This window comes from Neodiprion virginianus, chromosome 5 (assembly GCF_021901495.1).
Source record: "Neodiprion virginianus isolate iyNeoVirg1 chromosome 5, iyNeoVirg1.1, whole genome shotgun sequence".
NCBI classification, from domain to species: Eukaryota; Metazoa; Arthropoda; class Insecta; order Hymenoptera; family Diprionidae; genus Neodiprion; species Neodiprion virginianus.
In genome coordinates this window covers 17966896-17984388 of record NC_060881.1, presented here as the reverse complement: position 1 = coordinate 17984388, position 17493 = coordinate 17966896, and the positions used below count along the sequence as shown (strand labels likewise).

At 36.8% G+C, this 17493-nt stretch overlaps 1 protein-coding gene and 1 long non-coding RNA gene across 3 annotated transcripts in view; one reads left to right on the top strand and one right to left on the bottom strand.

Moving 5' to 3' along the window:
* Nucleotides 1-19: 19 nt before the first annotated feature.
* Nucleotides 20-17493, top strand: part of LOC124306356 (lysosomal thioesterase PPT2 homolog) — a 27765-nt gene continuing 10291 nt past the window's right edge. Inside the window, exon 1 of the mRNA XM_046766965.1 lies at nucleotides 20-46. Within this exon, the coding sequence (XP_046622921.1) occupies nucleotides 35-46 (12 nt within the window). The 5' untranslated portion in view covers nucleotides 20-34. The remainder of the gene's footprint in view (nucleotides 47-17493) is intronic.
* LOC124306357 (uncharacterized) overlaps nucleotides 9511-17493 on the bottom strand; it is a 13717-nt gene continuing 5734 nt past the window's right edge. Inside the window, exons 2-3 of one of the 2 annotated variants that reach the window (XR_006908587.1) lie at nucleotides 9973-9976; nucleotides 9511-9521 (exon numbers count right to left, since the gene is read on the bottom strand). This is a non-coding gene — a long non-coding RNA (uncharacterized LOC124306357). Of the gene's footprint in view, nucleotides 9522-9972; nucleotides 9977-11220; nucleotides 11232-17493 lie in introns of those variants that run through there. The other variant, XR_006908588.1, reaches the window with a different exon arrangement.

Sequence of the window (17493 nt, the reverse complement as noted above, 5' to 3'; positions counted from 1 at the left end):
TTTGCAGCGCGCCATCTGGTGGAGAAAGATTCTCATGCGTCTCAAGGTACGAGTGACTTCAATTTATTAGAAGTAAGGTGTGCGTATTTAGATGTTATATTTGTATCTCACAGAAATTTTAAGAAGTTTGCGATGTTGACATTTTAAAATAACTATGAACGTTGACTGCACTTGTGTAAATAACCCAAATTTAAGTAAGTACAGCAAAATTATACACCACTATCAATGATTAGTAAATCGAATTGAATTTCACTGTTCAATTCGTGTCGAAATATCCACGCACCTCTGGAATAAGTAAACAATTTTGTCAAGCACGGGTTTTTGACGGTATTGTAAACATTATTTTGCCAGTGAGGAAAGAAGATATAGTTTATTATAATGTAGTACAGGGAAGTAAAATCAGTCTCTGCCGATAACCGGTGAACTTGAAATCCGAACGTTACCGAGCCGAAATTGGACTCGACGTAAAATCGTTGATCTCGTATACTTCCACGATATATTTATATAAATCCATTGTCCATATCTCGCATGCGAATCGCGTCACGGGCTCAGGATATCACCGCAATCCTGGGGCTTTATTTTGCCGATTGAAATACTGCAGCACAGGCTTCGAGTTCCCGGCGGTAAAATTGGATCAGGATTCCCTCAGGAGCTGACATTCGACACCTTGCGAATGCCGTGGGGTATTTTCACCCCATTCTTGATTGGCTGATTATGATCTCTCGCTAATCTAACAAGTCGGATTCACTACGCATCGAGGGCGACCGCCGACGTTCAGCTCTTCTGCAAATAACAAACACACGGAGCCGAATGCCGAGCGAACATTTACACATATGGTTGCAGAAACGGATACATATCGGAGTCATTCAGTTGCTACCTTGAGAATATATTTTCTATATAGTTATATTGAATCGCAAAATCTCTTTGTTTATAAGTTACCTGATTTTTTTCAGCGGCACTTGATACCATAGATATTGAAAATTCAATAAGGAATCACTTATCACTGAAGCTCCAAACTTTTTGCATTTATGTCAAATTTTAATTATGAATAAAGTACATTGAAAGAATTATTTCTCTGCCTCTGCGGACTGATTGTATTCAATACGTTGCAGGATATTTGTTTGGTGTTCACCAAAAAGCTCCTTTCGTCGCAATTTTTTGCATGCAGATATTTGAAATAATTTCATTCACAGTGTGGAAAATAAAAGTTACTATCAAATTAGCAATTTGATGATCATAACCATGAAATTGTATAACCAATTATAGTTCCAAATGAAAGTATTGTCACAAATTTTGCACTGAATAAAGTGTCAACCATCTGATTTCAGAAACAATTTTGACATTCAACCTCGACATATGTTTATTAATTTATTGTACTTCCGTTTTTATTTCAAATTTTTTTGCTCATAGATCAAATAATTCAAATTATAATTGTGATCATCGGATTACAAATTGGATAATAACTTTTTTTTCGTCCTGTGTACTAAGATAACTTTAGAATTATATTTCAAATTCTTACTTATAATATCAGGAATATTGTGACCCAAAAAGCTTTTCGAAGATCACCATGTTTTCAACGTTATTCGAACGAATATCTGTATACCAACATAGTGAACACAATAAATTCAAACAGTTAAAAGAATACTTGTTTCATAAAACTCGCTCGATAGTCGTAAAATAAAATTATTAAATTACATGTTGGAGTTGTGATGTGTTCCCTTTAATTATAATGTAATTCAACAACAGTAGATCGAAAAAGATGAAGAAATTATAATAAAAGTTGCAATCATTGATGTGGAAAATAAAAAATTAAGTCCAACAGGAAACGATTAATCCTGACTAGTTTCCCTGTTTCCTCATTCTCTTTTTCTCAAATTTCTCGACTTCAATTGCATCAGCGATCGGAATATCCAGAACTGGTAATGCCAAATTCTTGCGAAAGCTCGTTAATTGGAGCTGGCAAAGTTCTCGCAGTGCCGCAATCAAAATGCTAATACCCTGCAACAAGGTGTAAGTCCATAGAAATTGGATGTAAGGGGGCGACGGAAGGGGGCGGAGGGGGGGAAGCTCAGTGCGATGGATCTCTAAAGAGTATTAGACAGGATTAACCCCCGTTAAGTGGGACCCAAGCCACCAACGGAAGCCCGCGGTGCAGGAGTCTTGACAAAACGGCGGGGAGGGCGATACAGACCTTCTGTAAATATTGTTACTACCACCCCAACACTGCGACAGCCAATTTCATTTGCCATATGTGCGGAGAGCGCGATTCAGCGATGTTCTTTTCTCGCTGCTAACTTTCGGAACCGGTGATGGAGGGGGTGAAAATGATAGGAAGGTCGGAAATTGGTCGAGTCTTAAATAGTGACGTAGAGTTTTCAAAGACGATTATCTGTGCCGTAGAGTTTTGAAATGTAGAAAACCGAAGTATGCAAAAGTCAAAGTATAGAATCGTCAGAGTTCGCTCGCAAGAACGCCAAAATGTGAACAAGAGTAAGATATGGAAAATTAAAATATAGAATCATCAGAATTCTGTGTAATGGCGAAAGGTTTTGAAAAGGTGGTGGTGAAAATGTAGAAAGATTAAAAAATAGAAGGGTTACAGTAACGAACTTCCAAAACCGCGAATATCTGGTTCGAAGAATTTTAAACTGTAGAAAGTCAAAGTACGGAAATATGAAAATTTAAGAATGGTGAAGTGCAGGAAACCGATTCTGTATGTCAAGTTTCTACATTTAAAAACTCAAGCAAATTGATTTTCGCCCTTTTGAAAATTAAAAATTTTTTAGATTGTGTTATTCGAATTTGTTCAGAATCATTCGTGTTCATGATCATTGGCATAAATTAAATTTCTTCTTGTTTTTTTTTTTTTTTGGCTTCCTTAACCGGTAACGAGTCGCTTCCTGGATTCATATTCGCGTTTACGTGAAGAATATAACAAAGCGTAATTTCTGATATCGGAAGCCAAAAATGGGTATGGTTTTTCTAAAATGAAGTAATATGTTTGTGATTATTCTATGAACCGTTGGACAGAAAACTCCATCCACTGATCATGGTTGTATCTGATAAAAATCAAGCCTTCTTGTCCAGTTTCATAACCACAATATGGGCATTGAAACGAGGTTTTATTCACTCACAAATCACGTGAGAACCGATTTGGAATAGGTTAAAACTGATAAAGTGATTTCAAGCAGTTTCGAAATAATTATGAACGGTTTGAATTAATTCGAAAGTGGTTTGAAGCCATTTCAACTGGGTTTGAAATTATTACAAACTGTTCGAAACTAATTTGAACGTGCATTCGTTTTTCAAAGTGGTTTCACGTGATTTCTATGTAATTTCGAACGAGTTCAAGTGATTTCATGCGATTTTTGAGTATCGTCAATCAAAAATGGTTTGCAATTTCACCGAGTAAATAACCCTTCGTATCAAAGTATGTAAATTACGTCACGCAAGGGTACCGTTAAAATCATATACACGTATATAAATCGTCGGGGCTGCAGCAGGGGTGAAGAATTAGCATTGCTTTCAAGTCGCTTTCTAATCTTACTAACCGTACAAATTGGTATTGAATTGAATAGAGAATATAACGAATTAACGAGTGGACCAGCAAAGGCGGGAGCAGATTGCTCCCGGAAAGGGGGAGGAGTAACTGATGCGGTTGCAGCCTCCGGCACGTGGCCCGGATTACGTCCGTATTACACGGCCAATTTCGGACATCCGTTGGACGGAACCTGCTCCGGCGAACACGCTCCTCGTCCAGGCCTCTTCGCGAATGTTCGATCGGCGCGTGTGTTGCCGGTATTTTCCCCTTTGTCAAGCCGCCAAGGGGTGCAGGATTTAAATTTTTAAGTGTCGCCGATGTTCCTGTCACACCGCAGAGAGTGATTCATTCAACTGATTTGTTCGGGTCCGAGAGACTGATGGAACAAACTTGCATCTTGCATACCTACGGTAATGAATCGTTGAATTTTAGATCTAAGCTACGATTAAAGGTCTGAAAAATAAGAATTCCGTCGTGTAATGTACACTTGGGGACAATGAATCTGAGACGCTAGTTTTTTACACTAGACAGTTGGCAACACAGAGAAACCTACAGCGCCACAGTCGGCCGAGCGCGAAACAAACTCAATCTCAATAAACGTAACACAACCCATGACCGTCGAATCTGATCTTAGAATACGTGTCATACGTGTCAATCCAACAAGTCATTATCCCCGCGGTATTCTAAGGTTAGATTCGACGGTCATGGGTTTATGTGACGTTTATTGCGCTGTAGGTTTCTCTGTGTTGCCAACATAACTGTCTAGTGTAAAAAATTAGCCGTCTCAGATTCATTGTCCCCGAGTGTACACTTGTCCGTAGTGATTCTGAGAAGGTTGATGTTTTGGACAAGTCGGTTAAGTTGGCAACGCTGAATCAGACCACAGCGTCACCACACCGACTGGCTGCGAAAGAAACTCAAGCTTTGTAAACATAACATGTCTCATGACCGTAGAGTTTTGTATTTTTTGGTTAGATTCGACGATCATGCGTTGAGTTATGTTTACTATGGAAGGTAGAGGCAAGGAAGACTATCTCCATGTATAGAAAGTGTCGATAAAATAGAGTACAATTAAGATGGCGTTACTTTAGCAAAAGTTCAACATTTAAAAGAAAGCGCCGATCGGATTGAACACTGATTACTTCTTAGCGCCATTCTGGTGAATATTGTAAAATCACTATTTGTTGCTTTTAAGTCGCCAATTATTCAGTTGAAAACCCATAATATTTACAAAGATTGAGATTGTTTCACGGACAGCCGACGGCGGCGCTGCAGGCTGATTCTGCATTGCCAACGTAACTTCGACTCGTTGAATAAACTGGCCGTCTCAGAATAACTGCGGCCAACGATATATTGGTTGGAATTTTCAACTATAATTCTTTCAATAGTTTCATTGTTTCATTTCATAAACCTACAATTCGATAAAAAAAATTTTAGCTTTTAACAAGCAAATTTGGCGATAGGTTCGTATTCGAACGTATCTTTTTTCTAGGTGCAAGGCTGCAATGTGGTAACGAGTAAAGATTTATTAAGCGTGAATTGGAGGGTGGTTAGAACATATTGGGGCGCATAGGGACAATGCCGTGTCGGAAAATGGATTGCCAGCGTGCGGCTCGCAACGTTAATGGAGAGCTGAAAAGAACAAGTGTGAAATCAGGTGCATTCGCAACAGGGGCTACAGCGAAGGGCGAGGAAAATAGAGCGATACGCATATGCATGACAAAATCCCGGGTGTGCCGACATGCAGGATATATACTGAAAACCCTCTGTCGGATACGGTTTAATCGCTGTGCTTGCAGTTAGTTGTACACGCGTATATATTTTTCTTTTTTTCGCATAAAGGGTATCAGTTTACACTTTACATCCGTGAAAATCGTTTATTTTTTTTTTTTCAACAGAACTGACGTATCATGCGGACGATTCGTTCGCCACGGCACAACGCATGGGGAAAGAAAGTTCTTTCTCTGTAATTGTACAACATATGATTGCTATCGCTGAGTGAAAGATAATATAGCAAAAAAAATTGCCATTTTTTTTTCTTTGATTCAATGAAAGAACAGTCAAAATAGAAATTTATGTCATCGAATGAAACCACATTTTTTTAAATTCAAAGGGCATTTTTTTTTGTGTTCATAGTAATTGTCTTGATTAGGAAGATCTTTTTGCCAACCGTTCTTCTTTACGCAATACATAACTGACATAAAATTCGAATAAATTTTCAATTGAAAGATGTTTTGAATTTGACTACCTGAATAACTTCAGGGCCGATTTAATGAGTTAGTTGATTGCCAACTTCTGCAGGATTACCATTTTGAATTTTAATGCATTAAGTCATGACTGTAGTCGAAATAATTAGAAATAATAATTGAAATTTCTTTCAATGCCGATCTGTAGAGGAACAAACAATACATTTCCGAAACGAATTACGGGAAAGTTCTATGAAGAAATGACTGCAAATTATTTTCCCATACTGTTAATTGCAAAAAAAAATCCTATAACTAGAGGAAAATCAAATCATCGATTTGATTCTCGTGAAATATAGATCAATGAATGTTTTTGCGGGCAAAAATATCCAACGATTGATGATTTGATCAATAATTCAACCGATTATCACTGTTTTATTAATTGTACAACAATTGTAGAACAATAGAATCTATTCCAATAAACTCAATCTATTCTAAGGTTATTTTGATTGTCTTACAGTGACGTCAGCTGTCTTATAGTGTATCGTACATATGAGCAATAATTTATGGCATACCACCGATAAAACGATTATTCTCGACACGGCTTTTCTTATCCAATTGCGAAATGTTCTGCACGTATAGAGTGACGATAAGTATAAATTACAGTCCATCACTCTGATTGATATTGGTCAATGCTAAGCGTCATAAATGTTGCAACACGAACTAAGTAATTTCCTTGAGCTCGAAAGCTCGGAAGATTATGTACCGAATTGTAAAACAATATATCCGATTTACTATATACTTATGTTTCGCCGCATATGGTCAGATGCCGATTTCACTGCTGTTCGACAGTTATTTTTTCAAATTTCTTCTGATTATATTTTTTTAGTTACTTAGTATTCCAAAGATCAAGTCATTGTCTCAAAAGGAGAATCCTTCACGTTTAGCTAGCCGAGATATTGACGAAAAATTTTGGAAGTCGTCTAAAAAAGAATTCCGAAATCTTGCATCATTAATTGCGTAAAGAAGATAAAATTTGAAAAAATTTAATTCTTGTTTAAAGAACCCAAAACGATGATCAAAGCTGATTCGGAGTGACAATGAAATGAAGAAAATTGAGTCAACAATTGATTATACTTACAGAGCCATACATGGAGTTTTTAGTTTGCATAATACCAATATAAAATTAATCGGAATTAACATTATCTATCGAATCAAATCATGTTGATAAAATATTTGTGTACAAGGACTAGCGATATAATCCGATAGAAATCAGAAAATTAGATACTTTGATCCCGATAACGATAGAACAATAAATAACATCCGAAATAAAGACGAGGTTGAGTTATAGTTACAGCATAACGTTAATATGTAGCAAAAAATTGATAGACAAATGATCGTCTTTTATTTTTACAATGCAAACTTTAAAGAAGTTGAGTGTTTAAAATTTGATCATATACGTAACGTCTCTTCCTATTTATCACATTGCTACCTAACCCATTTGACTTTACGACACCTTTTTTGTTTACATTTCTTCTGAAAACAGAATTCCAGCGTAGCATCAAAGTTACAAAAATTTGGTACCGCACAAAAAAAATGTTTAATTATCTTCTATACATTGGTGTACATAGAAGAATGTAGATCTGTGTATTGTTTCCATCGTCAAAAAATTCATGAAATAGCATAAAAAAGTATAACTGAATCAATGTACTGCAGTTAAACAAAAATGCATCTCGGTTTGTCAGTTTATTGCGTTATATTATTGCAAGTGTATCGCCTCGCATAGAAGCGGAAAACAATTAGAAAACTGGCAGCACTGCTGCAGTCGGGTCCCCTATCAACTTGTCCACGCCCCGACTATTAGTATAATCGCTTGGGGTTGGTAGCCTTGCGATGCTCACTCCCTTCAACCTCCGGCAATTCGGTTTAATTCTTGCCAAGTCACGAGTTCCATCCCTTTCCTCTCCCCTAACTTCATCCTATTTTGTACTTTGTTTAACTCGCATGAAATTTCAGAGTATATATTCTTCGAGCGAAATTCTTACATTGTAAGAATTCTTTTTGAATTTTTTTTTGTTTTTTTTTTTCGCTGAATATAATAAATCAATCAAGCAGGCTGGTCATTCGAAATTCGATAAGTTTTCGTTGATTTCTGCATATTACGAGAAATAGTTAATCATTCAAGATTTGGCAAATTTGTGTATTCATAGGTTGAGATGGTTTTCTGACAATTAAAGATATACAGATACTACGATTGTAAAAAGAGCTTAGGTATCGATTTTTCTCTACGAGCAGCTCTTGAATGATTGTAATTCTAGAAGATTCTTAAAAGTTCACCCTACGGTGAGATATTATTTTGTTTGAAATAGTAGTTTTCACAAGTTTACTGGAGTAGATTTTTTCCTGCGATAAGAAGTTTGATGTATTTGTTTCTGTAAACGAAATCAATATCACTGTAAGGTTGAGGGATTTTAAATCTTTTTTAAAGCGATTGGAAATTAAAAATCGATATCTATGAGCTTTGGTTTATAATTTTAGTGTTTTACTTGTTCCTACATTGGTAGAAAAATCTTTGCAGGGATCACGAATGTATTGAATTAAATAAATCCTCAATATAAAATATAAATGAAAAAAACCTCATTGAAATAGTAACCAAAAAAAAAGAAACAAGAAAAAATCAATCTCTCAATTTTCAGCACCGTACAGAATTAACATTTTTTACAATCGTGTGTGTAACTATTCGTTTTCAATTGTGAAAACTTACATTCAAGCGAGATCATCTACTGACAAAAATTTTGTACGATATTTATGACGTAGAAACAAAATGTAGACGCGTCACTTACACAATGTCAAGAAAAATGTTCACCGTTTTCAAATTCTGATAACGAATCGTAGCTATAGTCATTTTCATTAATCAGAGAATTTTTATCTGGCTAGTTACGTTTTTGCACAAGTTATTCTTGAATTTTTATTTTTGTTCCGTGTATGTTGAACATGAGCATTAAGAGACCAGCTAATTGTGGTGGGGGGGGGCAATCAAATGTGTCCACATTATATAATATAGTGTACTATGTCTACGTACCCACGTGAAATAGACAGGCGCAATTATAGTTATATAAAAATAAACCCCGGAAAAGGATTTTTCAATTCAATTAAACACAGCGGAAACAGTATCGATAGATTCAACTAAAAAGCGATCAAAACAGCAATTTCAAGTTTATTATATTTTTTAAACAATTATTGGGATTATAAACAATATTAGTTTCATCAGATTTGGTGAATTCGGTTCGGAACTTGAAGTTTTTATCTCGTTTTGTAGTTGCATGTACTCAAAGCGTTATTACAATTTACCGTGAAATAGTTAGATACATGTTTAAAACTTTGCGGGGTTCAAATCAAAAGTTATTTAGCCATGCTTGAGCCTCGAGCGAGAGTGAATAATATCAGCGATTGTAACTGGAGTAAGTTTATTAATACTTTGTTCAATCGGTTTTTATTTAATGAAAACTAGAAATTTATATATTATCATTCTACTTCAATATTCTACAAAATTCATGATTGAATAAGAAAAAATATTCTGATGTCGAAACATTGCCAACCACAATTTGTACGAAAAATAAGTTTTTCTCTTCATCCTTAGTGCTCTCGCTTTTTTTTTAAATATATAGGTAAGTAAATTCTCAAAGTTCCAACATTATTATAGAGTAAGGCGAATGAATAATGTTCAAATTCTCGGAATGCCTATAATTGATGAAAATTAATGTTTTTTGTTTTCGTACAAATCTGTGAACACAAGTCTTTCGGCTAATCTATCGTCGGAAACTTGGCAGAAAACAGAAATCATATTGAATCGAAACTGGTTATTATTCACTGCTCTAAATAGTTACTTACAAAATTTTCAAGTGCTATGACAAGATGAATTAGTTATACTATAGATTTTTGATAAACATATATATTTTTATGTAAAATGCGCTATTATAAATAAAATCTGCAGCTTTCTACTGGAGGTGAAAAATGTTGTTCAATATTTTACTGTTTTTTTTTCTTAATCTGGAAGCTGAAAAAATTGCCACATTCGAAAGAGCTAATTTCATCACGTATCTAAGATGGTATAAGTTATAAAATATGGTTCGAAATTAAGAGTTCATTTCTCGACAGGTGCTTTCAAAAAAGAAAATTGGAGAAATTGTAAAAATATAGATCTGAAACAGACACGGAAACAAATTTCTATAGTTTTGGTTAATACACAATCCTTAATTGTTTTATCATTTTACTAAACCGAAAAGTTCAATTCTGTGAACAAAATGGAAATAAGTTTACAGCTGTAAGCAGAAAAATTAATAAGATATGTTACTTGATTATCATGGTCATTCGTCTTATATTTTCATGTAACTATTACGATTGTTGATTCGTGCAATAAACAACGCTGAGGCTCTATTGTCTAAAAAAAAAAATTGTCGGCAACTGAACGAACTGACCGAATGTTGCTGAATGATGAGAAAACGTATCATTGAATATTATAATAACAATAAGCAGTAACGTAAGTAAGTAAATTTTTTTCTGTGATCCAAGCGATACGTAAGCCGTTATCAAAAATAATTTCCCCGAATGTTATAACCTTCCGATCTTCATCGCGACTCGTGGTGAGAATCCCCAAAAAAATAGAATGAGTGAACGAAGACAGAAGATGCGAGGAGCAATAAATGAGAGGCCGAAAACAGTTTGAATAAAAAAACAGAACTGCCCGGGCGGAAGCGGATGGATCAACGTTTGCGGTGCGACGTCGATGATGTGGAATAAACTCGGCGAGAGCTGGACGCTGGGATACACAGGAGCGTAGGAGTGAACAATGGCGTTTGCCTTGGCAGGTTGATCCGTGTTGAGTAATGTTGAAATCTGGGGCGAGCCTGGGAACGGGCAGCTGACCTCCACCTCCGCCTCCACCTCCGCCCCCTTTAACCCCGGAGGCTCGTAGATCCGCAGGGCCGATACAACGGGCATAATAATAATTACCACTGCAAATGTCATTTCTCGGCTGCTATTCGGCTGCGATACATTCTGTACGGCTCTGTTAAGGTATATATGATATACGCACATCAATTGTAATTCAAATTTGGCGCCAGAATCTAGTTCCTTTCAGTTCGATCTAGTTCTTTTTATTTTACTATAGGTATACTACAGCGCCGCTCACACTCTATCTTGTCACAAAAAGGAAAACGGGTCTTGTAATAAAGAGATAAAAATTTACGTAAAGTTTAATTGATTAATTGGTACCAATACTCATATTATATAGAATAACAGGTTCGTATAGTGTAAAAAATTTTGTGTTCAAATTGGCCGGTGTGAACTACTGAGAAACAATTTTTGGGGCAGATTCGGAAATTTAACACCACATAGTAGTAAATTAACACTAAATCGTATGTGTATAAAAGTCCAAGCAGAAACGATTTTTGCAGTCTATAGCCACCAGTTTTTGACTGGTTTTAACGTTCGGAATTTCGATCTGGCTGCAATTTGAATTTATTACATTGTGCACATTCAAATGCGAAAACCCTCTCATTTTCGGGACGTTTGAAGTATTCGAGAGTGGAATCAAAATGGTGTCATAATTGAATCAACATAAATATTTCAAGGATAAAAAATCTATTTAAGAAATTCGAGTTCCATTCTGCAAATTTCGAGATATACTAAAAAATGTCTATATTTTTCGCACAAGAAGTATGGGAACAATCTTTTGAGCAGTTCCAAAGTTGTTATTACCGTTAGAATTAATATCATATTTGAAAAGACCATACTTTTTTACGTCCACAACACATGAGGTGATATTTTTTTCGATTTATCCAAACAAAATTTTACTGTATTCGACAAGACAATTTCCGACTACGTAGATGAATTTTTCTGACACAGTATACAGCATATCGATGGATGTAGACATGTAAATACTTACACCAACAAAAATTTCCAGTTGTGGTCACTGTGCGGTCCTTCAACAGTTTGAAGTTTGATTTTTAGTTTTTAAAGATATTTAAACTAATACACAACTCCCAGTTTAAGTTTGCAGTATTCTGAGCATGTTTTATGGATTCTCAATTGCATCAGTTCAATTTCTTCCCAACCCACAACAAAAATTTGCTATAAGCGTGTTGGATCACGCTGTGTGTTTGACTAACTATTTTTCTTTGACTAACAATAACTAAAAACTGGGTGGAATAATTTAATCAACATTTGGTCCATTTGTTCCGTTTCGTTTAGTTTGAAACTGATCAGATTTTAAACGAACTCGGTGGAGCTACATCTGATTTTTAATTTTATTTTTTTGAAAATTAGAATATCGTAGTCCAATATTCAGCTTTTCCGTTACACTTCACAGCTACAGGTTCGGTTGACTATAACGTGTCAACCGATGGATTCGATAATTGATGGTTATCAATAACAGGTACTCGTGTATATCTTAGTCCATATGATTTCACGTTGATGTAAATACAAAATTACACTTCCCGGGATATCGTATACATTGGAGGGATTAGGATAAATAAAAATAAATAATAATGCGCGCTATTGGGGCACTGTCGAAGTGGTAATTGAAAATGGTAAAAATTTAGTATGCAGGGTTGAGTTTATTTGAATTTTATTGGGGAGTGAGTTGTCACGTGAGGAGGGGACAGACCTTTCCACTTTATCGGATCGGAAGACGTTTCCCCGGATCCCGTGGGGACACTTCCGCCCGACCAATATCGCCTTTCCTGGCCGGTTCCAATATCTTTCTAAGTTCTAACCGTCCATGAATAAACTATTGCCGACTTTGAATATGCGATCGCTTTCGTTCGCCACGCGGCACCCGCCGCACTTCTATAACGGGGAAAGTGCCACATACAACCGAATACGAAATGATTGATCGGGGAGAGATATTCCCATCCATTTCCTCCCGACCCCCAACTTACCGTCAATTTTTTCCCCCTGCCGATGAAAAGTCTCGCTGTTTAAGTTCGTAATCTCAATATTTCCTCTTTAATATAATTATACGTATACATATGAAATCTAAGTTCACCCCATCTGCTTATTAAAGGTATACATGACACATGCTGTATTTTTTTTTCAATTCGAACAAAAATCGGAAAAATGATTGCGAAATAATTGAAAATTTTTTTTTTTTAATCTCACACCTCGAAAACCGTAAGATTTTCTTATTCTTTCTACGTCTTCCTTGGGTTAAGAGTATTCAACCTTTATATAATTCCACCTTTTTCAAATTTCTGAGAAATTGCAGTTATTGTTAAGATTATTTCAAGACGGGTCTCAAATAATATAGTCATCTTGTTGCTATTTTTTTTCAGCATTCAGAAAGTTTCAGTCTCACAGAAATGAGACATTTTAAATGGATGGGTCACATGTCTTAATGCAGTTTGAATGAAATTTAAACAATTGTTTCAGGAGTTATGAAAGGCAAATGTGAAAATGTTATACTTTCAAAACCCCAAACTCTTGTTTTTAAAAAAAAAATCGAGACAACACTTTCCGAGGTTCGAAATATTCAAACTTTTCAATATTGTTCCACCTTTCTCAGAATTAAAAAAAATTTCATCTACAGTTTCAATCATCTCAATACAGGTCCTATATATACATAACAGAGACATTTTATCCCCATTCTTTGCAGCACTGAGAAAATTTTGCGTATCAAAAATGATAAACATATCCCCAAGTCCTTTTTGACTCTGCAATAACGAATAAGTTTGAAGATTAAGTAGAAGCTGAAATTGCAGTTTTCAATAACATCTTTTGGAAAGACGATAAAAAGTAATGTAAAACTTAATTCGAAGTTCGAAAATCGGTTTCCAATGGTGGCCGGGAGTTGCGTTGACAATTGACACGATTCTCCAAATTAAGTATATGTATAGCAAGACTCCGCAAATGTCTCTCTAAAGTACAATTATACCTATGCATAAACAAGGCTGCACATTCACAGTCAGGTATTAATATACCGATCCGGTTGATTAATTTTTCTTCATCGTCTTGTCAGCCTGATGAAATCAAGCTGCGGGGATACCGAGCAGCTTGTCTACCTCGCAATTCATTGGACGCTGGGAGGGTTATTAATATTCAGAAGCGGGCGCGCGACTTGAGCCTCGCCGAGTGACAAATACCTCACTTCATCCCAACCCCGACTCAACTCTGTAATTAACACTAATCTCCGGCGTGTTCTCCGACACCTCTCCAGCCTCTTCCTCCGCCTCCTCCACAGAGTCTCTGGCTCACCCTTTCGCTTCCGCTTTGTCTTCTTCTTTTCACCCTTCTCCGTCTCGCCTCCATCCCCCGCAAAGACAGCTCCTGCACACTGAAAAATTATGCTTTAGTATTGTTAAAGAAAACCTACTTATAGTTGAAAGTTGTCTAATTGTGTAGGACGGAATTTTTTTTTGGATCAGATTCGTATTTCCTGGGTGGACAAAAGACTGATTATTTTATTCTTATACTCGCGAGGAATGTTTTTTTAAGATCGAGTGAACAGAAAAGTACACTTGCGCGTGAAATAAGTTGATACTATACTTCTGGTAAATAATTAATCCTTCAATTTTTTGCGCTCAATGCTTCGTACAGCGGGAGGAAAATGTGAGAAAGCAACGACAAGAAAAACGCAGGTTCGCAACCACTCGACTACTCATTTCACCAATTTTCCCTGTAAGCGCAAGTTCACGCGACATTGAATTTTATCTCCGGGCCTAACTCCTAATATATAAGCAAGGAAGCTGCGCTCATTTTAGTAGCTGCGGGTTTCCGTCCCCATTAGACAGATGAGCAACAGATCCAGTGTTGTTTTCGGTCTCTCGTCTTCTGTATCTTATAATAGACGTGTACAGGGTGTTCAGTAACTCGCGAATAATAAGTTTATACACAAGCGTATTATGCATGAAATTTGAGGGCAGTTAAGTACGAGTGAAATTTTTTTAGCGCGCATATTGGCAAAGCTTGTATGATGACGCAAAAACGCTGGTTATTTACTTTATCTGAACAGACTGACGAAAATTTGAAAATGCCGAGTCCTCGAGGATTACGAATAAAGAATTTAACCTCAAAATTCTAGAATTTAAAATGGGGGATCCATTGCAGTGGACAATAATGGAACAAGTCGACTGATTTGGATGAAATTTGGTACGTGAGGGATTTTGAAGTCGCTCAATACGAATCTGAACATAAAATTAATGAATTCAAAAAAAAAAAAAAAGAAAAAAAAACGAATCCATTATGACGGACAAAAACGGAAGTGGTCAGTTGATTTGTATGAAACTTAGTACCCGAGGATTTCTAAAATCACTGATTGCGAATCTGAAGTCAAAATTGAGCAATTAAAAATGACTGACTCTTTGAATCCTCTATTTCGATCATTCCAATTTCTAGTTCCAACACGTATTCAACGACTTGAAAAAAAAACCTGGATTCTCAAATTTCAACTCGTTCAGAGGTGAGAAGAAACGCAGCTCAAAATGGGCAGATACCACAACTATTTGGCATCATTAATATGTCACTGTGCAGCCGGGGTAGGAAAATTTTCCTCATAAACTTGGCAACTGTGCTTATTTCCCGTGGAAAACAACGCTGCTACCGACTTACTATTCGCGAGTTACCGGACACCTTGTATAGCTATATACGTATATACCTCCAACTACATACCGTTAAACAGTGGATGTTACCTTTGCCGTCTTGCGCCCGCCTCCCGTCCCCCCCTTTTCCGTCTCTTGCGGATGGCCACTGCCTTAGTTGCCTTACTTACTTCGGTTGGCTAGAATACGACTGCCAAGCCACCCGACCGCACGAATACCCTTGATTAAACGCAAAAACAGCAAGGCGAGTTTCTCCGGCCCATATGCCCTAGGTAAATTGTATATCTATGTGGTGTATGGCTTGTACTCGTGAGCGGCATCGTGGTATACGTATATTATATACCTAAAAGCTACAGCACGTTTTTCTAGCCTCTTTTTTTGCGACGGCTCTAACTCTGTCGCACAGAGAAATTAAATTACCTTTCGTGCTCGGCTGAGATGCGGGGAGCAAAAGTAAAAAAGAAAAAAGACCGCAAGACGATGTTTAATCACGAGTCGGTGTAACACCGTAATGAATTCTTCCCACAGACCACGTACTCGAAATAACAAAGTATTTGCGAAACGATGGTTTTTGCGTTTTGAACCTACTCGATTACTGTTTTTTTAGAAATTTCGTCTGTACCTGCTGATCGAAGTTGCATCATTGGACAGAGCTTAAAATTTTTGATCTTAGCTCCAGAATTTTGGGTCTTTTCCTCTCAAGACGTTCGAATGGCTTAAACTTTAAAATTTTTTTTTGGATTTTCAAGGTGAGAATGGATTAAGGTAGAAATATTGAAAAAATCACAAATGTTATTTTATATACAAAGAACTTACATACCTAGAAATGGTAACTGTTTAACATGATTCTAGTTGTAATCTGTTTGCTCAGTTTGTCACATTTTTTCAGTTATATCAGGTCTGATCGACATAATTTCATTCTTGCACCAACATCAAATAATTGCACTCATAGTTAGAAGAAAATATATTATATGTAGTCCAAACGACTATATGTCCAAAAAGAATGGTGTCATTGAAAGATCGATTTTCTGTTTACACCTACCAAACTCATTTTCAATTTTTACCCAGAAACACCATGTAAGAGATAAGCAAACGGACCTTGACTCTTTTATTGTTACAATAATAACGAATGTAACTGCAATTATAAAAAACTTGATTATATTATAGTCAATTTTAACCTTGAAAATCAAAAATTGATAGGTGTCGTTTAGTTATTGTTATATTTCTTAGTTACTTAAACTATAAATTTGACCCAGTACGAACAACTTGTTTTGCTTATGGTGAAAAATTAAAATGTTATGTAACATGTTTACAAGGACTGCATAGTGACCACTACTAAACCTTTTGTCGTTGCAGGTGTGCCAACTTTTCATCCGCGTTTTTAACTAGGCAGACCGAGCGCCGCGTCTTTCCCACAGGATTTCGCTTGCAATGTTGTTTAAAACTGGGGAAATTTCTGTCACGATCACTGCGGCCAGTCTGGCTCTAGGGGAATAATGTGTGTATAGGTAATTTACGAGTGAAAATAAAAAGTAAAGTTGAAAAGATTAAGGAGGTTGGATTAAGACGTGTCATCCGTACCATTGTTCGAATAAACAAGCGGCAATAATACGCGGGCGGCCCCAATGCACGGGGGACGGGGAGAGACCGTGATAATCGGGGATGACGGCGCCCGAAACAATGCGCTAGGTATTCGCTCGGCTGGGGCGTGCATGCGTAAAGGCGCGAGGAGAGCCTTGGCGCTGGGGGTTTCGATGTCAGACCCCCGTGATGTATGGCGCCCGGCGCACGGGAAATGCCACGTGCCTTCCTCTCCTGCAGCAGAGCCCGAGAGTTTGGGGTGCGCGGTGACGGTTTCCCGGATGACAACTGCCTGCCGCCTTTCCGTTTCGCCGACAACTCTGCGGCTCGATATACCGATTATCGCCCCATTCTCTACCGCGATTCCTTACTCAGCAATTAAACTTGCCTCCAAGATCATTGACCATCTTTCATTTTCCCCTACAGATCTTGCGTTTACTCGATTTACGAGTACGTAATTGCCCACCCCTAGATAGCGATATCTTTCTGTTTTTTTTGTTTTTTTTTATAGGTTATGAAATGGTTTTAATTGGAAACTTTTCATGACCCATATATTTGCGATGATCGTACACAGTGAGATTATCTAAGCGAG